Source organism: Sander vitreus, chromosome 7, assembly GCF_031162955.1.
Source record: "Sander vitreus isolate 19-12246 chromosome 7, sanVit1, whole genome shotgun sequence".
Lineage (NCBI taxonomy): Eukaryota > Metazoa > Chordata > Actinopteri > Perciformes > Percidae > Sander > Sander vitreus.
This window is the reverse complement of record NC_135861.1, coordinates 21631795-21659360: the sequence shown is the minus strand read 5'-3', so window position 1 is coordinate 21659360 and position 27566 is coordinate 21631795. Positions and strand designations below refer to the sequence as shown.

The following is a 27566-nucleotide window of genomic DNA, read 5'->3' as shown; positions in this document are numbered from 1 at the left end:
TAAAAACTAATGAAAAATCCAAAACTATAATAACCTTGCTCATAAGTGCTTCTCAAGATTTATTACGGTCTATCTTTCTGATTTTGATTAACATAAACTGACAAAACACCTCTTCATGTGCAATGTTTGCCATCAATGAACATTACCTATGTTTCTTTAAAAGGATTGTCTACGCTGCAAGGACAAATCTTGGGGAGCATAGTGGCCTAAACAACACTCATTACCTCTTAACCATAACGACCTTGTGATTATATAATACCTTGCTCAGCCCACAGGCTTTCGTCATCCTACCTACCAGAGTTACATCATGTTATATGTTTTATATATATATATATATATATATATATGATAATTCCTCTGTGAGGGTGTGCAGAGTCCTTCGCATTGCAAGTTGCTTGCATTGTGCAGTCCTTTGTGGTATACTGTATACAGCCCAGACTTACTGTTAACTGGTTCTACTGGTCGGACAACCTTTACAAAAACACACAGTATCATATACCTGTTTGTTTTTTTGCCTTGTGTGCTGCATGTATATCCTACATGCCCAGATGTTGAGACAGTGGTTTGGTTGCCTATACATTATACCTGATTTTGACTAATGAACTTATGCATATCATACTTCACCATGTCACTGCATGTTCAGGTATACCTTACAGTATGACTACATTTTCCTGCCAAGTTAATTACATTTCCCATAAATCGACTGACTGTTTACATTATCAGTTGCGATATGAGCTCATTTGCCTGTGATGACAATCTTTTCCACTCACGATAAAGATCCCCCACCAAACTCGAACACCCACTCACCACAATGTTGATGTCTTTAGATTTGCAACCAAAATGGCACGCCTCGGAGTGAAGACGTCTTGTTTCCTGCACTGAGCTGCGCTCAACATGAGTGGAAACCACTGATAAGTATCTGTCGATGGTTTCGACAGAACACACCTTATGGTGTTGTGGCAACCAGTTGCCTGAAGATTTACAGCTGTTCCATACTCTTTCCATTTCTTAAAATTGATTTAACTGGACTACAAGGGATGTTCACTGACTTGGAAATGTCCTTGTATCTATCCACTGGTGTGTGTTTATCAATCACCTTTTCTTAGAGTTGCTTGGAGTGTTCCTTTGTCTTCATGGTGTAGGTTTAGTCACAATACTAACTCACTTTACAGATACAGGTGTACTTACTGTACAATCAAAGTCTTTTTATATGCACTGTATTTATGACTGTAGGTAGGAGGTGTCTGGGTGAAATTGTAATAGTGTGTGTGTGTGTGTGTGTGTGTGTGTGTGTGTGTGTGTGTGAGAGAGAGAGAGAGAGAGAGAGAGAGAGAGAGAGAGAGAGAGAGAGAGAACTAGTACAACAGTGGTGAGAGAGAGCTAGTACAATCAGTGCTGGGTAATTGGTGTTATCCTACAAAACAAAATCCTATGTATGACCTATTAGGTTAACGAGCTGCGAGTTCCATGGGAGTATTTTCTGTTGGGGCCTCAGTAAAACTAGGCTTAGGTTCAAAGCTACACCCTCCTCCTGCTGTCTGGGACTCTGATGATAGGCGGAGCTGAGTTGTCCGCGATGCAAAAATGTTTTTTTTTAACAAACGCCCTCATAGTTTAGTCATTTGGCAGGACCTGAGCGCTTAGAAAAAAGCAGTCTACTTGAGGTAGGCTAGATCATACAACACTACGACACAGCCCGTCTCTTTTGAGGGCGCGCGCTCAGATGTTTAGCAGCTGAACACAGACGATAGGCAAAAGTGTTCGCTCTTACCAGCAGAAACCAGCTACATGGACCATTGGAAAAACTACGGCTTCGCGAGGGCACAACATTGTGGCTTATAATTATGCGAACATTTGCCATTTTTAATGTTTTCGGCACCGCGTTGCTATTTATTACCGTCGTGGTGTCTCCACTGCTGCTGGAATGTACCACAACATGTCGGGTGAGTTTTAACACAATAATGAATTGAGGGTCTCTGTTAATATTTCAGTAAGATTAGATTTATTACATTCAAAACACTAGCCTAACTGAACTTCTTCTTAATAAAAAATATAGTGATTTAATGCATGGTGGATTAAATGGGCAAATCCATACAGTTTTGTGCTAAACTTATGTTGTCTCTCTCTTGTCCTTATTTTAGATGGGAAATCAAAATGGTACGTTTTGTAATTTCACATTGAAGGCATCATAGCATCATATCAGTGACTCCATGTGGAAGCCACTATGCCACTTGCTGTAATAATGCTCTTCTACTGTACAGATTATGTTGAGGGAGACTGCCCTGTGAAACTGACCTCAGTCCAGGACTCTAAGGGGATTTACTCTGAACGTGTCACTGTCCATGTCTGGATGAAGTCTGGTGGTACGAGTCAAGCTGCAAAGTCAATTTTGTTATCTTCTAAAGCTGTCATTGTCGCATGTCTAAAAAAAGTATGTCACACTGCTTTCTTCCAGACTTCTGTGAGGCCCCGAAGATTGCAATTCAAAAACACTCTCAACAACTCTCAACATCTGAGATAATTAGGCCTATCATGAAAAAAAGGAAAAAACAAATAAAGGTTAGACTTGACGTAAAATGTCATTATGAGCCTACAGTTCATTCATTTATTACTTTAAGAGGATGGAACACAATGGTATCATCTCTCTTTCTCTATACTCTCTTTCTTAGTGTGACTATGAAAAAAACCCAGGTGAAAACCGAGTCAAGTGCAATGCCAGTTTTGCTCTGGTAAGATGCATTCTCCTGTTTTAGGCTCAAACATGCTGTTGTGAAGACAATTCTGATGATGTCTTTTTTTGTCTTTTTTTCAGTGGGAGCTGGAACATGATTGTGATGAAGCTGTAGCAAACAGTGTTGTTTCTGCGTCCTACAACACAACTTCAACAAGCTGCAGTGTCAGTTACACAGTACCAGGTTGTGTATTTAGGATTTCTGGCCTCATGTTTTACCTCTTTTTGTTTAATTTTTCCTTTCTGCTAAAATTGATCCTTTGCTTCTTTCATACATTTTCCTTGATTCTCTCCAAAAGAGCAGCCTGTATAACACAAAGGAAATGTAAGAGTCAGGTGTGATACTGTATATCTTGTCTCAGATGGGTGACAAATTAAAGAAAAAAAAACACGGGCCTCCAGAACAGCTCTAATGCTAAATTGTATAAGTTGTACAAGAATCTCTTTACGGGAGACATCAAACAGAATTGTTGCAAACACAGTTCCTAATTTGGTGTTATGATGACGGTGGTGGAGAGCAGTGTCTGACACATCAGTCAAAAATCATCCATTGTATCAGAATTAGGGTTTGTTTTGATTTGCATGACTTCAGTCTAAGAGTAAAAGCAAACCCAAACCATCTGCATTTATTATGTTTCTCAACTTCACTAACTTATCCACGTTTTCCTTCAATGCGTCACCCATCTGTATGTTTTGAGCTGTATGTGGTGATGATTATATATCGGTACTTTAGCTATTTTTTTGTGTGTGACTTAGATCCCAAGCCAGACTTTAATCTGTCTGTGAACCTGTCGTCTAAATCCATCTCTGTCACCGTGGAGCCTGGAGACAAAGTTTACGCCAAATGGTGTTACCAAAAAAGTGAAGTGGACTGCATCGGCGGTGCACATTCCCCCCAAATTACTGTAAGCATCAGAGGCACATTTATCTGCATATGTGCACTTTTGTTTTTACACACTAAAGAAAGTAAGCATGTATGTTCTTTTCAGATTGATCCATCTCAGGTTCGATCAGCTCTTCTTAACATCACTTACCTGCTGCCCTGTGTGTGTGTCCAGGTACTTCCAGCTCCATATATTTTTTGTACACATGCAAAATTATTATTTTGTTGAATGAGAGAATAGTTAATTCCTGTACATGTTTTGTATTGACAGGTATATTACACCCATACGGATTCCCTGCGACATACAAAGTGCCCATTTCAAAGTGAGAGCCTCGCAGGTGAGTGTGATGGATGATTCATGTCAGAGTCAGATTGAAAATAAACATTTTCTTTTTTATTTTACCCTTGTTTTGTAATTGATGACTGATACTCCCGTCTCATGATTCAGAAATACAAAACAGGCATTCCCCTTTGTCTGTTGGGTGGTGTCTTCCAGTATTTCACAAGCCAGTTTTAGATCTAGTTACAGTTCATAAAAATATTGTTTATTATGTAATTTCTTTCTGTGTCCATTTCTAACACAATGTCACACTGTACAAATATGGCTAATCTAATCAATTTCTGCAGACGGGTCAAATTATGTTACTGCTCAAATCTCCGAATGTTGTGACAAGGGCGTTCCACATTCCAGGAATTATGGTAAACCCAAGGGAAATGTGCAGAACATGATCTTTATCACATTAACCTAAACCTTGAATCGAGAGCATTTTAAATGTGCCCCATTTAGCCGTTTTTCCAAAAATGAGCCAAAAAATCTTTCATGGGGTGCATTGCACTGCTGGTCATAACATTTTGTGTAGAGCACATCAGTTTTATTAGAGAATGATATTCTGAGAAAAAACATTTGTTTTAAAATAGCTAACATTGCTGTACTTTTAAAGGGTCAGGTCACCAAAATTACAAAAAGACATATTAACCTAGTGGTATTAGAAATGCAGATAGTTTTGGTTCCATGTATGTCAAGGTTTTAAGAAGGTGAAGGGAACTTTGGGGGGCTTACTGCACTGAAAAATGACATTAAAAAAAATATAATTTAAATTTTATTTTCAGAATCAATGACCTCATTGTGTACAGTTTCCCTTTCCTTTCAGTGAAACTACTTCCACAGAAATAGAGGACATTGTTTCTGTAAAGACAATTTGGTATTGAGGTTTTCAAATGTATTTTTTTTTACATTTGATGAGAGATAGAAGAAGACTTAGAGAAGATCTTGTATCCAATAGAAGGCTACGGCTAGCAGTCAATTAAGTTAGCCAAACAGCACTTTTAGCACAAAGTTTGGGGAAAACAGCAAGCATGGCTCTGTCAAAAGGCTATGTCACTGTTGCCGGCCAAGAAATGGTTCCGGCACATAACCCCCCATAAAACTACAGACACACAGAGCAAGGCTAACTGTTAACCTTGTTTCCAGGTTTTATGCCAAAGGTCAGGCTATAGCTTCATATTTACTGAGCAGATATGGGACTGGCATCAATCTTTTTATATAAGTCTTGGCAATAAAGTGAAAAAGCATTCCCAAATTGTTAAATTATCCCTTTCATTTAATTCACCTGGCTTGTACTGGGATGGCGGGTGCAGTTTCAGAGACAAATATCCCAAAACTTCAGCACCTAAAATCAAAACTATCTGCATGCCTCGACACCAGAAGAGGTGAGAAAAAAATGTTTCATTTTGTAAATCTGGGTAACTGAACCTTTTAAAGCACATGGTCTTACTTTCATGTATCAGTTTGATACTTTACTCTGATACAGTATTCTAGTTTTGCTGCTGGTAAATTAATATTTGGTTGGTTTACCACAACTGCCTCCTTGGAGTAACCACAGTCAGACACATTGTAAACATCTGTGTCCGCATTGCCTCAACAGATGTCAGAGATGTTTGGCTCTCCTCTGAAGTCACACTGTATGAGTCAAGTTTAAAGTGGAGCTCGGAGTGTCCTGCCAGTGACCTTAGGATCTCTGCCTCCCTCTGCTGGAGGCAACACAAACACCTCTGCACACCTGAACTCAACTCCACACTGGAAAAAGAGAAGGAAGATGGGCCAGACCTGGTATTTTTGGCTTGCCTGCTGTTAGTATTGGTGATAGATTACTGATATGAATTAATAACGTTTTCTCAAACACCCACTGTGTCTCCTCAACAGATTTATAACACATCTGCAGTGGACAAACACCCTCAGATGTGTGTGCAGGTGAGGATTAGCCAAATGTGCTTGGATTGAAACATGTCAAGTTGCCTGTGTTTAAGTTGCAGATTCACATATTTGTGTTTAATTTTTGCAGTTTTCTCTACAAGGCAGCCATCATATATCTTGCCCCTTCCAGGCTGGTGAGTCAAAAAGAAAAAAACAAGTTTTGCTTTTTTTTAAAAGCTGTGAAGACTCTCAGCCTGTTAATATATCACCTTTATGTATTCAGGCAGGGCCAATTGAGAGCAAGCTCTCATTTTCAATGATGCCCTGATTACATGCCATATAAAATATTATAAACATTACTAAACATAGTAATTCATATATAATATACTGTTGCAATACACAGTACACACATAAAACAATTACAGAATGTTAAACAACTAAATATGCACATGTACATTCAGAATATATGAACTCATAAAGGAGACATTTAAAGTGATTAAATGGAAACAGGCTGTTCAATTTCATTAGAATCTGCAGGTTATTCCATTTATATGGAGCATAATACTCTAATGCAGTTTTGCCCAATTCTGTCATAACAAATGGAATATTTAGGACCAAGCAGTGTCATAGTGATATGATTTAAAATTCAGCCAGCTTGTTAAATATACAGGCAATTTTTAAGCAAGCCTTTTTAAATAAAGAAAATGCATTGTTGCTCCCTTCTTAGAGCCAAAGACGTCAAGTCTACATTGTGATAAAGGAGACAGAGGTGGGGACTGAATCCATCATCAGATATAAATCTAAGGGCAGAGTGATAAACTGCATTAAGTGGATTCAATTCAGAGGAAGCCGCATGCATATAAATGATATCCCAGTAATTTAAAACTGATAGAAACATAGCTTGAACAATTGTTTCCTAAAACTTTGGGTGAGGCAAGATTTATTTCTATAAAAGAATGCCAATATTGGTTTTCATTTCAAAATCATATAATTTGTTTTGTCTGGGTTTAAAGTAAATTTAAGATTAAAAAGAGCTCTTTGGATTACACAAAAATCTGATAGACCTAGATCAATGGAGGGGCAACTGAATAGATGACTGTATCATCCGCATAGAGATGAACTGAGCTGTTCCTAACACCAGAATTAAAATCATTAATAAATATAGTAAATAAAAGAGGCCCCAAAACAGACCCCTGAGGAACCCCTTTACAGATCTTCAGAAAATCTGATTGATAACCATCAGCCATAACAGCTTGAGATCTATCAGATAAATAATTCTCAACCCACCTACAGGACACAATATCAAACCCGATATTGTTGAGACGCTCTAAAAGGATAGCATGATCCACTGTATCAAAGGACTTAAAGAGTTCAATAAAAAGTGCACAGCACAACACAATCTTGCTTATTATCTTGGGCATAAACAATATCACTCACAACCTTAGAGGCTGCTGATACAGTGCAATGCCCAGGTTTAAAACCAGACTGAAAGACGTTTAGAATATCACAGTCAGATAAAAAAGATCTTATTTGATTACTTATCAGATGTTCTAAAACTTTTGCTAAGCAGGGTAGTTTTGAAATTGGCCGATAGTTATTCATGTCATTTGTAGGACCACACTTATGCAGAGGAGTTACTTAAGCGGTCTTCCATACATCCAGAATTCTCTCTGATGATAAAGTTAAATAAAAAATATGCATCAAAACATCAACAACAATAAGTGCAGCTAATAATAAAAGACTAGGATCCAATTTGTCAGCCCCAGTGGACTTCTTCGGGTCAATGTCACAGAAAGCATTGAGCACTTTAAGTCTTGAGAAGGGTCTGAAGGAGAAACTATGTATAACCTGACATACTAGATGAGTTGTCACTTATCGGAATATGTGACCGGCAGCAACAAAGTGTTTATTAAAGATATCACATAACTCCTCATTAGAAACACTGACAGAATCCTGAGTAATCTGATTGGGAAAGGATGAGGAAGGGCTATGAGATATAGACTTAATTATTCTCCCAAATTCTGCTGGATTTCCATAGCAATCAGATAAAGAAGAAAAATGATTTAACATTACGAATTACGAGTTTCCCTCTCTTGACTCCCTCTCTCCTTGTTCTTCACAGACATGTCTTCATGGGAGGTGTATATCAGACCCGGCAGGCTGAGTGTGTTTTTGTATCTCACCTCTTTTGTTTCTGCAAAGTTCTCAGCTCAACTCTGTGTCCTTAATAAGAGGGGATGTACACCCATGGGGCAGGTCCACTCTGTGACAATGGTAAGCATACGTACTGGTTCGTGAGAGAGAGAGAGCTGAAGAGAGAGAAAAAGATGGTAATTAAATGTTCATGTGAGTAAATATGTGCCACTTCTTATCCATTTTACAGGAAGGGACTACTACTGAAACAAGGATAAATGTGCCTCTTCACTTTCTTGCTGAGAAGCCGTGTGTGCAGGTAAAGTCCATGCCCGAGAAATAGGGCTGAACGATTAATTGCATTTGCGATAATATCGCGATATGTTAAGACACAATTTCCTAATTGCAAAGGCTGCGATTTGGTCGCGTGACTTGAGTCCATACATGCAGTTAATGGATACAGGCACGCAGAACTGAAGGCTCGGTTAGCAACGATTAGCTCTGATTAGCATTTAGCTCCAGTTAGCTAGCTCCGTTATAAAGATATGGAGTGGAGGAGACTGCCACGGGGAGGGGTAACAACCAGACTCTGATAAATGACGTTCGGGGAGCTTTCACAGCAGCATATCTGTGTTGTTTCAACGGTTTTAATTAGTACAGTTAATCCCACGGCAAGACCAGCAGCAGCATGCTACTACTAACGTAACGATAGCCTCTCTGTCTCTGAGTGCAACGTTGACGCTGTCATGCACGCAGCACGCAACTTCATGAGGGGCGGGAGGGGCTGGAGGCAGCTCCTCTGTGTGCGCTATAAAAAAAAATACACTGTTGTATATACTGTACATACTATATTTTTACTTATTTAACTGTCTAGTAAAGTTCAAAGACAGTGTTTAAAAAGTGCAATCCACATGTTTACATTATTACAGTAAATGATAATTAAATGTAAATACTACTAAGTGTGGTAAAGCCACATATTTGTTTTTATATTTCTGCAATCTGCACTTTAGTTTGTGTGATTTGTTTCTGACTTTCATATGAATGTTTACACCAGGCTTGGTCAGTGCTCAGTATACTACTGTGACTGAAGTAGTTAAATAAAAGATGTCATTCATATAAATTCATGCATCACCTAATTTCATCATCACATACAGGCCTGGCCTCCTTTAATCTATCTAATCTTGTATTGTTCGTACTATACAATGATTTATTGCTTGTCTTTGTTGAATAATACAGAAGACAAAGAGCTTAAAAAATAATCGCATATTGAATCGCAATCGCAATATTTTTGAAAAAAATCGCAATTAGATTATTTTCAAAAATCGTTCAGCCCTACCGAGAAAGGTGTTTCTGGACACGGTGCATTACCTTTTCTCTCTTCTCACTCTTTCAAATTACTTTTCTGCAGGTGTGGCGGTCAGATCCTGCTCTTCATGGTAGAAGAATTCTGTGCCCAGACTGTGAGTGAAGTCAAGATACACACACAAGCTCAAGTGTACCATCATATGCACTTTTGTGCATCACTTCATGAATGAATGCATGCATGCATGCACACACACACAACTCCTACAAAGTAAAAAACTCACATTTTCTGTTTATACAGACACGCACAACAGATGTGGCATGTATGCTGTGGCAGTTTTGGTATTTGTGGTTATTGTTGCTTTACTGGGATTTTTTATCCACCGTCTCACCAAGATTGGAGCTGCAGGTTGGTTCAGTTGCCTCTGTGTCTTTGAGTGTTTGCATGTCTCCATCTTTACATTTAAACTCATTTTAATTCCACTATTGTATTGCCTTAATTGATTAATTTCTGAAGGTAACTGTGCTTAATTTAGGAAAGAAAGAATTTAAATGTAGCCAACAAATGTGTCCCCTGTCTTTTCCCATAACTCTAGGTTGGCTCTGTATACAGGAGCCAGTGTTGCTGGTGTGCTCATCAGAACAGTCAGCCGACGTCTCTGCTGTGTGCGCATTAGCCTCAATCCTGCAGGGGGAGCTAAGTGCCAAAGTGCACATGGCTTTGTGGGCCCAAAGCTCACAAACGCAGACTGGGACTGGAGTGGCAGATCTGGGTCCACTTCCCTGGCTGTACGGGCAGTGGGAAGCTGTGCGTAAGGCACAAGGAAAAGTGCTGATTATTTGGAGTCCTGAAGCCACAAAGACTTATGAGAAGTGGAGGGAGGAGAGGGCAAACATTGATAAGAATGAGAGAAAAGAGGAAGATTACAGCAAAGTAGAGGTGAGACATGATAAAATAATAGTAGAGCGCAACGAGGATTTTGGACTGGACAAATGCAAAAAAGAGAAAGCTGTGGGAAAAAAAGGTTGTGCCAGATTATGTGATGATAAAAACTGGTACACCCAGAGGGAGTCCTCTACAGTGACCGTACCAGTGTTTACTGCTGCTCTGACCTGCCTAGAGGGGGCCCTGCAGGAATGCAAAGGTCAAGGAGTGGCCCTTGTCTACTTCCAGGGCCTCTGCCACAGCAGGGACATCCCAAAGGCCTTTAGAGGTGTCCATCGGTACTGCTTACCGCAGGATTTCAGGGGTTTAATACAGGAGCTGGGAGGGATGAGAAGACAGACACAAACTGGTGAATTAAGGTGGAACTGCTGGCCCAGACTCCTGTCTAAAGTGTTGTCACTATGGCTGGCACAGCAGCTCGCCCAAAGACTACAAACACTGCTGCCTCAGACGCAAGGAAAGAAAATGCAAGAGCTGAGCGTCACATCTTCACTAAAAATTATGTCCGATAAGACTCAAAGCAGGCTCAAGTTGCCACTGGCAGCCAACATGGAAAGGCCAGGAACTGTACAAGAGCACGAGCCTCTCCATGTGTTGCCATGGCGAGAAGAGAAACTTTCATCTCAGGTTTCAAGTGTCTAATGGGGACAGACCTTTGTTCTGCTGGAAACATGATACATACTGTATACATAAGACACATGAGTTGGTCTTTCAGTGTGAGCACCTCTGAGCCAATCACTCTGTAAGAACTTTTCATTACTTGACAACATCATGTAAAAAAATGGCACCACTCATTTTGCATATTTTGAGGAGGTAAATATTCCGTCCTGTCTTCTGCATTAAGCTTTTAACAGAGGCTCTTTATGTTGCTTTCGTGACTGAAGCCATAGCAAACGGCTGCCCTATCTACTGTATGTAAATATGTTAACCACTATGAAAATCTGTTTGCAAATTAGACCTCACTTTACAGTATTAATAATGCATTTTTCAGTGTTTGAAAGTGTTGTAACAGCACAGGTGCCAATTTGCTTGGGATTTTCTAAACCGGGACGTTGAGCCAAAGCTGTCCCAGGATTTCCAGTGTTAGAGTGCAACAGGTGGAAAGATTAAGTGCATTCATTGAAATTGAATGTGCTTGACCATTTAGCAGTTAATGAATGTGGTCATGTACTACTAATATTGCCTTTAGTATAAGAGACCTATTATTTAATATGTGCACATATACTACTTCCTAAAAACAAAGTATACGTCCATCAGTTTTTTTTTATGCACTTCTTAATTCTTAATGCTGGAGCTGCTACCCCCGCGACCCGATACCGGATAAGCGGACGAAGAAGATGGATGCTTAATTCAGCAAACATTTGATTGCTCTTTGAATGAATATTTGTTTGACACTTGGCATTAGAACATTTTACATGGAAGATAATAAAAACAATTTTAATAAAAAAAGATTCATGTATAATAAGTTTCATGTGTTTTCTTCAACCTGTTTTTCAAATGAGTTACATCAACGACCACAACATTGACAAGACTCCAGTATTCTGATGCTGACACACCTGCTTGACAGGATTATCAGTACTAAGGAAGTAAGTCATACAGTAGATTAACACTGGAACCATACTGCCAAAATATTCACTGATGTGGAACCTGAACTAGGGCTGGGCAGTATGTTTTTATATATATATATATATACAGTGCTGCTCATAAGTATTCATATCCATGCTAAAGTTGACTAAAAAGAGGAATAAAAAAATCATCTTTTGGAAATTGATCTTAATGCCTTAATTAAAAAATGAAGAAAAATCTGACCTTTTAAGGACACCCATTTTTTTGTGAATGAATAATGTATTGTTAATAAATAAATGTTCTTCCTTAAAATACAGGGGCCATAATTATACATAACCTTATGTTAAATTCCCATAGAGGAAGGCAGATTTTTATTTTTAAAGGCCAGTTATTTCTTTATCAGGATACTATGCATCCTGATAAAGTTCCCTTGGCCTTTGGAATTAAAATAGCCCCACATCATCACATACCCTTCACCATACCTAGAGATTGGCATGGTTTTATTTCAGTTAGCCTAATAGCTGGTTTGATTTGCATTGATATGGATCTTATCTCAGTTAGTTATTAGACTAACTGAAATAAAACCGTGCCAATCTCTAGGTATGGTGAAGGGTATGTGAGGATGTGGGGCTATTTTCATTCCAAAGGCCAAGGGAACTTTTTTAGGATGCATAGTATCCTGGATCCATGAAATAACTGGCCTTTAAAAATAAAAATCTGCCGTCCTTAAAAGATTGGATTTTTCCTCATTTTCTTAATTAAGGCATTAAGATCAATTTCCAAAAGAAGATTTTTTTATTCCTCTTTTTAGTCAACTGTAGCATCGGTATGAATACTTATGAGCAGCACTGTATATATATATATACTGCCCAGCCCTAGTTCAGGTTCCACATCAGTGAATGTTTTGGCAGTATGGTTCCAGTGTTAATCTACTGTATGACTTACTTCCTTAGTACTGATAATCCTGTCAAGCAGGTGTGTCAGCATCAGAATACTGGAGTCTTGTCAATGTTGTGGTCATTGATGTAACTCATTTGAAAAACAGGTTGAAGAAAACACATGAAACTTATAAACAAAAGTTACATTATTATACATGAATCTTTTTTTTTATTAAAATAGTTTTTATTATCTTCCATGTAAAATGTTCTAATGCCAAGTGTCAAACAAATATTCATTCAAAGAGCAATCAAATGTTTGCTGAATTAAGTGGGTATGAATACTTATGAGCAGCACTGTATATATATATTCAATAGTCAAAATGATATAAAAATGTATATCTATAAATATCCAAATACATTTAAGATCCACAATGATTTTGCATTTTTATGGTTGTTTACTCAAGGATCACAGATACACAGTTAACACAGGTGACAGGGCTCCATAAAGAATTTGCTATCTACACCAGTGGACTTAACTGACCTAGCACTTAAAGGTTAATGATTAAACTTTAGCACTCCAACTGAAAACATTCAAACAACAGCCTCTCTGTTGGGTGTAAAGCTACTTTAGAATGGGGCAACTCTAACCAAAAGGTCACAGGTTCGATTCCTACAACAGCTATAAATGGTGTAGGCCTACATTAATAGCCATATTGGTAGGCTATATTAACGGTCCAGTGAACCAACATGCGGTTCTACTATCGTTGTCTGTGAGAAATATTTGACTTTTGCTGATGGGCTTATTAACAACACATTAAACAACACATTTTTATTCAAACAGTCCTATGGATCGTCATGTATGCTGCCAAGCAGGCCTGCTTTGGGCTTTTTGTTGTTACAATTTGGATCATGTTTATTTTATGATGTAAATTCCACTGAATGATCAGAACCAAGCAGAAACTTGGGCATGTGACAAGTTTCCTCTATCGCACCTGAGCAGGTAGCGCTGCGACACGCCCCACTCCCGAGCTGTCAATCACTAGCAAGGACAATTGCTCGGAGCGTTACAACAGTTTGGTGCTGGACATGCCACACTCGTTTCGCACTGCCATGCTGTGCTGATGGGTGGATCTCAGGATAACGTGCTCTACTCTTTGTGTTTCGGAGTGTAGCCGTGGAGCAGGAGACAGGAGAGAGACTCCCAGTGCCAGGCGCAGAGGCGCTCTCCAAGAAATGGCTCTCATGCTCCATCGGGTGCCACATGTTTCTCTCCCGCTGCTGTCACTGCTGCGCCTCTGGCTGTTCATGTCCGCAAGAGCGCTGGAGATGATTGACCTTGACGCACCTGAACTCATCTGTAGCGAGGTAAGTCCACGATCAAAACAGCATCCAGGTTTCGGTTGGTCTGTGTGCACTTCTCACCAGCCGCTATGTTCTGCGCCGAACAAGAACGTTCAGAAAACAAAATAAGTTGCCACATATGTTGGTTTTAACCGGAGTAGAGTGGTGCTTCAGGTAGCGGGTCTTATCCAGGTTTCTGAAACCAGGATATGATAATTTGACAGGATTTAAAAGCCCTACAGATAACAGATACAGAGTGTGTGTATTTATTATGTAGTCCTACTCTGTAGTGAATTTATTACACATTATTATAATATATAGTCCTTCTTATTGTTTGTTTTTATTAGGTCATTTGTAAAACCATTTTCTCTTATATATATGTATAGTCAGAATATGTTTGATAAAAGATACAGATTCTATAAAAGACGTTATCAAGAGGATTGGTATTAAACCTGAAGAGAATCCAAACGTCTGACCCTAAGAGATTTTGGTCAGAAATTAATAAACTAGGGCCAAGGCATAGTTGGAAAATACCCATGGAGGTGCTGGGGAATGATGGTAGTTTAGTGACTGCGCTGTCTGATGTAATCAATAGGTGGGAGAAAGATTTTAAAGATCTTTTCTCTTGTGAGACGTTTGATTTTGATGGAGGGTAAGACGAGGATTTATGTCAGAGGAAAAATGTAATAGAGGGCTACATTTTAAAAGGGGAATATTGCATTAATAAGGATCTAAATAATAGTCTTACAAAAGAAGAAGTTCAAAGGGCTATTAATAAAGCTAAATTGGGAAAAGTGACAGGGGTTGCAAATATCCCAAATGAAATACTGAAATCACCCAAACTATTTGATATTTTGTGTGATTTATTTAAAGGATATTTTGAATCCGGCAAAATACCCTCTATGTGGCTTATATCAATTATTAATCCGATACCAAAATCCCAAAATGAAAATCCAAGGGTGCCTTTAAATTATAGAGGGATTAGTCTAATGAGCACAGTTTATAAGCTGTATTCTACAATACTTAATGAGAGGCTCATGTTGTATTTAGAAAAAGAAGAGCTCCTTGTGGAAGAACAAAATGGGTTTATAAATCAAGATCAAGATCATGCCTAGATCACATGTTTGTATTGTCTACAATTATAACTAAAAGAATAAGTGAAAATAAGCCAACATATTCGTGCTTCATCGATTTTCACAAAGCTTTTGATATGATCAGTAGGGATCTGTTAGCATATAAGCTTATAGAGTATGGGGTAAATGGAAATTTTTATATGGCACTGAAGTCTGTTTATCACAAGCCCATAGCATGTGTAAGATTGAATGAATTCCATACAAACTGGTTTCCGACATCATCAGGGGTAAAACAGGGTGATGCTTTATCTCCCACATTATTTGCAATTCATATAAATTATTTGGCAAAGGAAATTAAAGCATTGAATTGTGGGATAAGATGTGGAAATGAAATGATAAGTATTCTTTTGTACGCGGACGACATAGTACTACTTCCTCCATCTGAAGATAATTTGCAGCGGATGCTCTCCTATATTGATGATTGGTGTAATAAATGGAGATTGTTTATCAATAGAAAGAAAACAGAAATAATTCACTTTAGAAAACCTTTACTCGCAGCACTTTAGAGTTTAAAATTGGGTCACACAAGCTGAACTTTGTAGACTCATATAAATAGCTAGGTTTCTATATTGATGAACATATGAATTTCAGAAATGGTGTTAAGGTTCTTGCTGATTCAGCACGTAGAGCTTTGGGAGAAATCATTGGTAGAAGTAAGAATCTGAAAGACATACATTTTCAAACTTATTCTAAATTGTTTCAAGCTTGTGTGTGCCCTATACTTGATTATATTGTGGGTGTTAGAGGACTTAGGAATATATCTAATTGTGAATTAGTGCAAAATAGTGCCATAAGATTTTTTCTGGGTGTGCATAAATATACCCCTACATTGGCGATAGTGGGAGACATGGGATGGGAATCATGTGAGGCTCGCTCGAAGATATGTATGGCCCAGTTATGGAATCATCTATTAGATATGGACAAAAATAGGTTGACAAAGAAAATATTTCTCTGGGATAAACACTCTTGGTCCTTGGTCTAACGACATATGCAAATTGTTTTGTAATTATGGTTTTGGTGAGTTGTTTCTTAATAATGAAAAGCTGAATATTGGTTTGTTTAAAGAATCTGTGTTTGCTAAAGACAAAAAGCAGTGGGCCGATGATATATGGGCTAAGCCAAAATTGCGTATTTTTGTAATGATAAAACCAGAATATGGCACTGAGAATTATGTTGTATATCATTTGTCAAAAAGGCAAAGATCTCTGTGTGCTCAAGTGAGATCTGGTGTTTTGCCTTTGACTATTGAAATAGGACGATATGTTAATGTAGAAGAGGAAAAGTGAACAGCGTGATTTTTTGTTTCGTAGGATAAAAGCAGAGATTGACTTGGTAAATATGGATGATGCTCAAAGACTGAGATGGCTGTTCACATATGAAACATATAAATTAGCCAATTATCTAGATAAAATTTGGGAGAAGAGAAAAAAAGCTATATTTGTATGTATTTCTCCGAATGATTTGTATATGCGACAGGAAGATGTTTGTTAAATAAGTAAATTTGTGGTGTCTTGTAATCCCATGTGGGATGGGCCAAAATGTTTGGCATGACACAGAAATAAAACATAACTAACTAACTAACTAACTATATCATAAAATGTGCCCTTTATATTACAAGAGCCAAATAATAGAGTAAGTTATACGTTGTTTATTATTTAGTTCATTTAGTTTTACTTTATAAATATTCCTCTGTTAAATTAAGTGTGTTACCACCTTTTGTATTGTTGTATGACAACTCTAGCCAATCCATACATGCAGGATTACAAATCAGGAGAGACAAGACACAGAGAGCGCTTTTAAAAATTGTGAATGTGGCCAGCAAGATAGTGGGTGTGAAGTTCAGTAGCCTTACTGACATTTTTAACAAACAGATTTTTAAAAAAGCCATGTCTATTTGCAAGGACACCACTCACCCTCTGTACGGAGAATACATGTTATTTCCATCTGGCTTACGTTTCAGCAACCCCTTGGCTCTTAAACAGAGATACAGAAACTCTTTTATTCCTCTTTCCATTCAGGCACTCAACACAGTTAAGAGGAGGTGATAGCCCTTGCTTATATTAATGACCCCTGTATTTATTTGTATTTATCTGTATTATTATTACCTATTGTTTAAGTTTTTGTAGTTCCTTTTACTTTCATTATCACTCCAGTACAACTCTGCAACTATTTTATTGTGTTAATTGTTGTGTGGTTTGTGTTGTATACTTTTCATGTGATGTCTTCCTGTTGCATACAAATTGCCCTTTTGGGACAAAGAATAAACTGAACTGAAGTGTGAGAGAGAGAGAGAGAGAGAGAGAGAGAGAGAGAGAGAGCGCGAGAGAGAGAGATCAGAGTTTAATGCCCATTACTTATTTACTGTTGTGCCTGACACCTTACTCCACTGCTCAATTTCCAAGAAGGGATGTTGTAGCTTGAACTTTCTCTGAATTTTGTTTCAGAGACTTAAATCAACCAGAGAGAACATCAATATATGGAGTATGAACTACACATGCAAGCACATACAAAGTAAAAGCATAAAGTAGCAGGAAACTAGTTCAGTCTGTAGGGACTTGGCTTGGGAACCGTACCGTTCTTCTATTAAAGTACAGTATAGGCCTTTTAATGAAAATTATTATGACATGTCACAGAAGGGAAAATCACAGGTGTAAACAATCAAATTAATGATGGCCAAATTCCATTTAGCGGCTTCAGTTTCATCGTCCTGGTATTGTGCAAGCTGGCTCACTGTCACACTGTCACGGATTACTGGAATACTTGAACAGAGCCACCGTCAATACTATTAGTACTTTGACAAGTCAAAATGTCTGCTGTGAAAAGGGCCTATTGATAAGTTAAATTGTACTTACAGTACTTATGTAATGTAATGTGTGTGTGTGTGTGTAGATATATATATATATATATATATATATATATATATATATATATATATATATATATATATATAAATGGCACTCTGGAACTCTACTGGGAATGGAGCATCATGCTTTTTGATGTATTGATAATGGTGGTGTAGCGATGTCTAACACAATGGTCCAAAACTATGTTCCTCCCATACAGTAGATCTAAATACAGATGTCACGTTACTGTTCCTATCCTACTGAAATACTATCATATACTTTAATTTTTCACCTGTTTGTAGTTTCCATTGCTATTTTATGTGAAATGTATATGAAAATGTATTGCAGTCCAATAGTAGTGGTAGTGCTGCTTTTACTCATGTAAACTGATCTGAATACCTCTTTCACCACTGTTGACACATACACTACTCAAGAGTTTTTTTGCAAGTGGAATTGTTGAAAATTCAATTCTCATCCTGCAACTTTTCTTTCCTCAGGGTTTGACTGACTGCCACATGAGCAAAGGTAGTGACCCAATCAACACATGTGCATCTCTTGTCACGGTAATAACAGTTTTCTAAAGCAGAACGGCTCTTCTTTCCACAGCCTATTTGTACGCTGATGCTCTGCCCGATCCAGATGATACAGTGGATGTTACACATGTGCAGCTTGAAGTGATTCTGTGCTGTTCAGCCACACATACCTGTGAACCTTGCCTGCAAATCAACATCACAGTCCAAGGTAGCTTTGTTGTAAATCTTGTGACATTGTCAGTTAGGGTGACACGCCTTAAATGTTTCTGAAAGTTTTTCTTGCCGTGTTGTCCTTATCAAAATAACTTTTTGTTTGCACAGACAGTAATGTCAAGTCATCACTTGAGCAGCGGTTTCCTGCATTGTTGCAGTTGTTAGACTTGTTCTAAAACATTGTGTTCTCCACTGTTGTATTTACTGTGATTGTTGTTGCAGAAGTGGATAATGCAAAGGAGGTTTCTGAGGAGTCTGGTGACCATACTGATGAAGAGGAGTTCCCTGAGCCAGGTATACAACCATAAGCTCGACCCATAACACACACTATGTCTCACACATTGTATTCTATAGAATAACTTAAATTAACTTTTTCCATTCTATTTACACAGTTTACTCTTCTTCTTCTCTACTCTCTGTGTTACAGCTTTGGTGAAAATGTGTGTCAGCTCCCCAGGCTTTTTTTTTTGCAAGGCACTCCAGTTTAGCTTCTCCGGTTCCGACCAAAATTCTTCTCAACAGCCCACACATAAGGTAGATAATATTGGGCAGTTGTACTTACCTCATGTAGTTGTTGTTTCTGTTGTTCACTAATTCATTAACTAGTCTCCAGTGGTGGAAAGTAACTATGTAGATTTACTCAAGAACTGTAAGTAAAATGTTGAAGTAAGGCCACTTATCTTCATCCAGTACTGATATCCATTTTTTACGTTACTTTAAACTTCTACTCCACTACATTTATTTGACAGATTTTATGTAAAAATATAAGTAGGGCTGTCAAACGATTAAAATTTTTTAATCGCGATTAATCGTTGAAGTTCTATAGTTAATCGTGATTAATCGCATGTTTTATCACATGATTAAAATTCTATTATTTTGCATTTCAGAACTGTTTTTAAGTACATATTAACAATGGAAAGCAGTTCTTACCAGTGTATCTTGATTGGGAATCAAATGAATGCAAAGAAAGTGACTTTATGAACTTGACTATTATTTATTTACTGTAAACAAATGTGTGAATCTGTCATTATTGCACAATTCCTCCAAGTACCTAACTAAAACACCACAGCAGTTGACTGAGATGTAACACTAACACGTTGCTTATACAGTACAAACAAAATGGTCCAAAAACCAGATGCCACAGCAGGACATTTAACCTTTACATTTTTAACAAGGATTGAGAACAATTGACTGAGATGTAACACTAACAACCACCGTTAAGGCAAACGAGTGCAAAGTCCAGCCAGAGTCAATATAGTGTTTAGTCACTAAATAATGTTTATTACTCACTGATGTCCAGTGATCACCGGTTAATGAGACAGCGTTTGCACTTTGCACAGCAGCAGCTCCAGTTTAGCTGTTTTCTCCGTGTCATACAGGCTGTGTATGGTGAAACTACTGTCCCCCTCGATGGCAGTGTATAAGACCGGTCAGAACATGCCAACCGTAGCAATTCTTTAAGACCCGAGTCCTCTACGATGCTGACAGGTCTGCAGTTAGTTGCCACCCATTTTGCAAGAGTGTAATAATTTTTTTGGATTTGGTTTCATCCACAGGTCGACAAGTAGCACTCTCCAAAATAGTGCTTTGCCTGAGCCTGCTAGCATCAACCTGAGTCACGTTAATATGCTTAGCTCGTAGGTGGTAGCTCAAGCTTGACGTGCTTCGGTGATATTTTAATTCGGCTTTACACAATGTGCATATGGCTTTCGACTTGTCTACTGAGCCGTCCGGAAGTTTAAAAAAAAGAAAAGCACCCTTCAGAAGTGTGTTGCTGCTGTCTTTCTCCATGCCGGCAGCCTGCCTGCATTCTGCAGCGCCAAAGGGTCAAAATAGTAGCCGTTAGGCACGACGCAAAGCCGAGTGAAGTGTAAAATAAATGAATCATATGCCGGTGTAGCAGGTGCAGATTGACGACAGAAGGATGAATCTGTTTAATTTTAAAAAAAACTCTGTAATTAACAGAAGAAAGACAATATAAGTTGCACTGTAGTTTCCACAAGCCTAATGGCTGCCGACATTAACAGACGCTTCTGCAAAATTAAACTCACGTTCTCATTTGAACACAAAATACACTGCATCATTACAGCTGCCCCAGTTACATGCTACACAGTGGTTCTAAACACATCAGTTTAACAGATTATATTCAGATAGCCATTTCAAACATCTGGCATTGAATAACACAGATATTTTAATTGCATTTTGTGTCTGTTAAGAAGCACAAAGGCACTCTTTATCTTATGCCCCCATAACTGCCGTTTTAGCTAAGTGGGAGCTCTTGGCATTAGCTGCAGCAGCTCCATGTTGCTAGCACCAATTTGGCTCGTTTTTTTTGCTATAGACAGTACTCACATAGGTATAGCAATCAAGATTAATGTAAAAATTGCCCAGAGTTCTCCTTTAATTATTTTACAAAAAAGTTTATATTAGAGAAATTTAAAAAAATGAATACAGATTTATGTAACAAAACTTTTTTCTTCTTCTTTCCTTTCCAATTAATCATCTCATGGCCCATCAGATGTATCTTGTGACTTTTACGAGGGGCTAGACTTCTAGGTTGGGGACCACTGCACAAAGTACAAATGAAATGCAGACAAGGACAGGCGGACTAATGCAGTTAAAATATGTATTAAAAAATGAGGGTTACAGGCAGAGAGTCCAAAGGTAGGCAGCAAGCAAGCAACAGACAAACAGGTTGCAGGTAACAAAACTCCAAACATTAATGCAACAATGAGTAACCAACAACAACCACAGAAAGTGGACCAGTATAAGAAGTAGGAGTCACTGATAAGGGAAGTTAGAAGGGCTGAGCAGGTGACTGAGCAGGAGGTCAGGTGACTGCAGGGCCGATTAGTGAAGTTGGAACAGGCGTTTGGATGTGGAAAGGTTGGAAAGTCCGGGGGCATCTGGTGGCTGGAGATGAGGGACAGACTGTGACAGTAATGGAGTATTGGTACTTTTACGTAAAGGATCTGAATACTTCATCCACCACTGCTATTCTCTCACTGTCCTGCACTCCTACTTATTAAATAGCTCAAAGGCTAGTTTCCAAAATATCTTTGTCTTTTAGTGTTCATGCTGTTACTGAGTGATTTAAACACTTTATAATGTGTATATTTTCTACAAATGCAGCTGCTGTTGACAGAGAAAGTGACGTTTGGCATTTCTGTTGTGGTTGAGGTCTACGCATATTCAAAGAGAACACACAACATTCAAAATATCACAATCCCATCTTCAGAAGAAGGTAACTTTTAAGTGCTGTTTATGTGAGCAAAGACACGATGAATTGCTGACTACTAACGTCACTGAACATCAACCTCTATTCTTTCAGTTTGCCCCATGAACCTAAAGGGGACTGTAAAGGAATGCCGTAAGAGATGTTTGTACAATTAATACAAATCTAGACAAGTATGCACAAGGCAGTGCCAGGCCAGCAATAGCAGTTTTACTTCCTTATAGAGTGAGTCAGCTTAATTTTAAGTTCTGATGATTGATGTGTCAGCTCCCAGACTCCAAGCTGTGACTGATCATAAGAGAAATGTGGTCCTCGTCCAACTGGAAAACGATACCAGAGAAGACGAACTCATGTGGAAGATGGTTTGGAATGACATATCTGGAGATGTTCTTCCGTGGGTCAGTCAATGCTAAACTTTTTTTTATATTAATATGCTCTGTTGGTCAAAAATCAATCTAAAATCTATTTAACTTTTTTTTTTTACCTTTGCAGCCCAAAGATAGGAGAGAAATGGCCATTTCGTCAAACTTGGTTGCACCATGCCTGTGCTTCCAGGTTAGCTAACATGTTAATTGTAACTAAGAAGAAAAAGACAAAATGTTTTGGAAATACATATATTTTTTAATTTCTTTTAAAAAAAACTTTCTTTTAAGGTATGGCGAAAGGGAAAGATGCTTCATGGGGAACTCTGCCCTTTCGAAAACCAACAATGTAAAGGGAGTTCAGTTCACTGAGGTCACACTGAGAGCAAGATACATTTTCATTGTAAATGATTTCACAGTTCAGCAATGTTTATATTTTCAGATGCACTGGAAAGAATGCAGCACAATGTGTCTGTGTCTGTGAAGGAGTCTCCGATGAGGGAGGATGACGTAGGGCTGATCTGGAATGTGACTGCCCCCTGCAGACTGGACGCAGAGGTGAGGCTGTGTAAGAAAGACCTGGCAGGAGGCCAGTGTGAAGAGGTGACCGGCTCCAGACAGATACTCCACAAACATGCTGGCTGGAGTGCAACACGCAGTGGACATTGGGTAAAACATCAAGAAAAACTTTTTGGTTTCTTTACAAGCAGTCACATCCTCAGAGTTGGAAAGTACTATACTCACTTAAGTAAAATTTGGAGGTAGTTTTATATGTATTTCAATTTTACTTTATACGTGTTCTCCACTAAATTAAAGAGTTTTCCAATACATTTATCTGACAGCTATTCAACTACCCAACAGAATATAAATCAGTTAAACTGTGCTCCATCTTGACTATATACAATACTAAAATGTTGCTTAATGCATTAGTAACATTAATCCAATTATATATAATAATATAACTCTGTGCAGCACAGATGTAACACATCTGTGCTGCGTTCCGGCCACGCGCCATACCACACTGGGAGCGCCTCAGAAGCGGAGAGTCTTGCTGCCCGACTCACAGATTTTATTGTCCCTACAAGTACTTTACAGAACAATCAAGTCTTTATTAGCTAGTGTCTACTTTCCACTCCAACCACTCCTGTAACTTTACTCCATGCCTTCTCTTTTCTGGTGTTGTCTTAAAAAAAAAAAGATCTGTGATATCATTATGTGTTCCAACCTCCAATACGAATCCCTCATTGTCTGTGGTGTTGTAGAGGAGACATAAACGATATTGGGGGGGGTCTTTTGGTCAATTGACCCGATAGTTGCAGTTTCACTTCTTGCCTGGGTGTCCGAACGTCTCATGTGAAAATAGCCTTGGCGCGTAACTTTAGCGGAGCGGAGAGACACTTCACGCACGCTTCTGGGATGCGCTGTGGTGCGGCTGGTGGAATATCAAGCATTGACTTGCAAGGCCGTAATTGCTCGTGGGGCTCGCGACGCCTCCGGAGCATAGCGCAAATGCGCCTGGTGGAAATACCGGTTACACTTAAAGCTGCAGTAAAGCAAAAAAACAATAACACCAGGATTTTAAGTAGAGTAAGACCTCATGCTGCAGCTCTCTCTGTAAAACGGGCATATGCATGTGCAGAACAGCCAATAGGAACGCTCTCTCTTTCTGAAATGACCTGTGATTGGCCAAAGTCTCCCGTCACAGGCTAGATTTTCTAAAGCCTGAAAACAGATCTAAGGGGAGGTGCAGAAGTCTAGTTTTCTCTTAGACCACTTGAATAACAATATGCTGAAATATTATTGTGAAATTTTTGCCCAACAACGTCGAAACAAATTTCCTTCCGCAGCTATTCCGCAATATAACTTTTTTTTTTTTTGCTAAAGAGTACTTTTTCCTCTGATACAGTACTTTTTTTTTTCAACAATGCTCATGTACATTTACTTAAGTAACATTTTGAATGCATGATTAGTTTTTGTCAGGAATGGGGGACAGAACTCAGGCGCAGACTGGAGTAGGTGGTAAAGAATCTCATTGTATTGAAGCTGTGAGTGTGGGCTGGCAGTGGGGGTGCTGGGTCTGAAGATGGCTGAGCTGGCATAATTGATGTTCCAGTGCGTGGTGTGGTTATTGGCAGCAGAGGATTCTGAAGGTGGGTTATTTCTGGGACAGAAATCTTCCAGTTAGTAACGTCAGGAAACGGAGCAGACCAGTAAATACAAAGACAAGAAACACCGATCAAAAGCTGGCAAATACTCATACTCAGTGGTAAGTAACAATCCAGCAGGGAGAAGAAAGTCAGGCTGGTATTTGAAGGCAGTTGATGGAGCAGGATGTGTAGCAGGTGCGCTGATTGGGATTGGTGCCAGGTGTGAGGAGAGTCAGCAGGGGGGGGGCGTGTCCACACACTGTGGAGCATGCAGGTGGAAACAGAAACACAGACAGACAAAAAAACACACGGCAGGCATAACAAAATGAAGAAATAAACTAAAACACATTCACACACACACAGACCAGACTGTCACCGTGCGGAAGTCACGGTAGGCGGGGTCGTGACAGTTTTTATATTGGGGCATTGCTATTTTGCTCAAGTAAAGGATCTAAATACTTAATCCTCCACTGTACATCCTAACTGCAACTACCCTCACCCTCCAAAACAAGTAATTATTGTGAACTATATGCTTTACATTATTGTTGCATGCTTAATGATGAAGCTTCACTTTCTTCTTGATCCTTATTTCATTCATTCATGTATTTCTTCATCTACTTTTCAGAAAACAGGAAAGTTCAATGGGTCGTCACATCCTCTGATATGTGTTCAGGTGATCCCGATATATATTAAATATAATCTTTTACATACAATTTTAAACATATTTCACTGCTTTATACATCAGTAGCCTACATACTGTGCTAACCTTAACTCTTTCTTTCATTTTTTTAGATAAAGATAGATGGGATGGAGTTATACTTAGAGCCCCAGTGTCCATTTGCAAGTAAGACTATCCAGATTATTATCCAGACCCAGATGTTTACTGTTTAACTCTTATCAGCTAAAACAAGCTACATTTTGTCATTAGAATGTGGCTGATAAGTAATTACACATTCAGTGTACACTTATCGCTTAAAAGATTTAATAATTAATTTATTTTCCAGCACCTCGATGGAGATGGAGCCTGCCACTCCTCATTGGCCTACTACTGATGTGTTTGGCCATAATAGGAGCCTATCTTATACAAGGGTTCCTTAAAGGTCAGTTTTTAAATATAAATAAATAATATCACTTTATCAAAATACCTCAATGTGTACTTCTGTTTTCCTTCTAGGCTACATGTGGAGATGGTTGAAAGAAGATGATGTTAAAGGTATGAGAAGGCCTGACATCTATTTCATATTGGGCAACCACGATTTTTCCACATCTCATTTAAACGGTTAACACTATGAATGAAATTTCATCCATACATTTGTAGAGATGTATGACTATTCATTTTTTTGTGTTTAAATGATCACTTGCATATATTACTTTTCCTTCCGACATTTATATTCTGTATCTTTTCTAGTAGCTACTGTTACTGTAGCTCATTCTTCTTTGCAGAAAAAAGATTTTCGGACTGTTGGACAGTACCAGCTGTTGAAAATATTCCTTTCAAAGTTTCTAAAAGCTTTTAATCTTCCTCTGTTACAGGAGCTGTGGGTGGTGGTCATGTTGTGTTGCTGTATCCATCTGATGACGACCAGGTTTTGCCAGAGCTGATGAATTACCTGGGCTCGTCCCTCCAAGGCCTCGGCTTCAGTGTGTCTCTTGACCTGTGGAGCCAGGCCGAGCTTAGCGTACTGGGCCCCGTGCCATGGCTCCACTCAAAACTGAACCGACTGCAAAATCAGGGGGGCAAAGTGGTGTTGGTCCTAACCCAGGTTGCCTGGATAAGGGCTGAAGAATGGGGAGCCCGGAGCTGGGAAAGAAACACTCCCAAGGAGAGGAACAGGATCATGGAGGAAGAGGAGGCAGAAAGAATCTACACTGCTTCTTCTCCCTGTGTAGATGTTTTTACTGCTTCATTGAGCTGTGTTCTAGCAGACTATTTACAGGGCCGCGCTGGTGAGCGGTTTATGTTGGTGCAGTTTGAATCACTTCCACCTGAGCCTCCGGGTGGTTTCCGGCCGCTGCCAGAACTTTTCCGTGGCCTTCATGTCTACAGCCTCCCCTCCCAGAGCCTGGGTTTTCTGACTGAACTGGCTGGGTCTCGGCAAATGGCTACCGCATCAGCCAGACGGAAAAGAGCAGGGGGGCTCAGACTGGCATCCCGAGCTCTGGCACGAGGGCTGTCAGGGTTTACAGCAGGGACAACTTTATTACGCCTTGCAGGAGTGTCCCAGAGTTGTGTTGGGGTAGGAGTAGAAGACTTTGGGGAAACGGTGCCCTTGCAGCCACGTATTATCAAACCTCCCTCCAGCCCTGACTCAAACCCCAAGGTCCGTGAAATGGATTGGGTCTGACAGCAGGAGAAGATGACACAAGACCAAGCTTAAGATTTGGGATGAACAGCCAGTATTGAGTTGAAGTGACACTCTGGGAGATGTTCACATACATCGATATCAGTTTGCAGCTTTTGCATTTGCTGATCTAAACATTTAGGGACTAGTGGCTGTTGAAACGGGGGTGACATGACAAGCAAATTCCTCCATTGTTTTTTTTCTTGACACCATTTTTCAGTCTTAAACTAACTTACTGTGTGTTTGACATATTTACTAGTATTCAACATTCTGCATGCACATATAGGCTATTGCATATGAAAGCCTTGACTTGAAGAATTTCATTACAGCTAAACAGCTATTTCCATTCTCTTTAAGCATTTTCAATTGCTTTATTCATGCGTGGTGAGTCTGTTTTATACTGTGTTTTGTCCTACTGTTTAAAGTGTGATTGAATAAATAATCTGTGAATAATCATGTCCCTGTTAGATGCTCTTCTGATCACAACATCGCAAGAGATTACATTAGTTTAACATGCATAGAAATGTATTGCTGATAGGCCTACATAAAATCCACAACTTGTGAACCCACAAGTCTTTCTCAGTGCAGTCAGATCATAGGTTTTGACAAGTAAATTAATTTGAACGTATTCTGAATTGTCATTTAAAATCAGTAATTGCAGATCTCTTGAATTGTCTCTAAATGTTATAGGTCGATAAATGTGTTTTAAATGCATATTAAGTGACTGTGACATTATTTGTTGTTTAAATTGGCTTGATGAACATGATGTGTCTACTTTTACTGT

At 38.9% G+C, this 27566-nt stretch overlaps 2 protein-coding genes across 3 annotated transcripts; both read left to right on the top strand.

The window, feature by feature from the left end:
• Positions 1 to 1600: 1600 nt before the first annotated feature.
• Positions 1601 to 11654, top strand: LOC144521069 (uncharacterized). The gene is made up of 17 exons (XM_078255334.1): positions 1601 to 1943; positions 2142 to 2157; positions 2262 to 2363; positions 2456 to 2559; positions 2670 to 2729; positions 2813 to 2915; positions 3488 to 3636; positions 3721 to 3789; positions 3886 to 3952; positions 5540 to 5724; positions 5818 to 5865; positions 5957 to 6002; positions 7931 to 8082; positions 8192 to 8260; positions 9350 to 9401; positions 9545 to 9652; positions 9840 to 11654. Exons 1-17 carry the CDS (start codon positions 1845 to 1847, stop codon positions 10829 to 10831), a joined length of 2421 nt encoding a protein of 806 aa, XP_078111460.1. The 5' UTR covers positions 1601 to 1844; the 3' UTR covers positions 10832 to 11654.
• A 2088-nt stretch (positions 11655 to 13742) lies between these two features.
• Positions 13743 to 27548, top strand: LOC144521063 (interleukin-17 receptor C). Of its 2 annotated transcripts, none has more exons than XM_078255326.1 (16): positions 13743 to 13998; positions 18448 to 18475; positions 18557 to 18691; positions 18919 to 18990; positions 19124 to 19230; positions 21829 to 21940; positions 22028 to 22066; positions 22199 to 22329; positions 22424 to 22486; positions 22585 to 22642; positions 22736 to 22962; positions 25066 to 25113; positions 25233 to 25284; positions 25445 to 25540; positions 25615 to 25653; positions 25974 to 27548. In XM_078255326.1, the coding sequence occupies exons 1-16, from the start codon at positions 13867 to 13869 to the stop codon at positions 26783 to 26785; spliced, it is 2151 nt and encodes a 716-aa protein (XP_078111452.1). In that variant the 5' UTR covers positions 13743 to 13866; the 3' UTR covers positions 26786 to 27548. The 2 variants fall into 2 exon arrangements, with proteins under 2 accessions (XP_078111452.1, XP_078111450.1); XM_078255324.1 differs by having other exon boundaries at positions 22028 to 22075.
• The last annotated feature ends 18 nt before the right edge of the window (positions 27549 to 27566 follow it).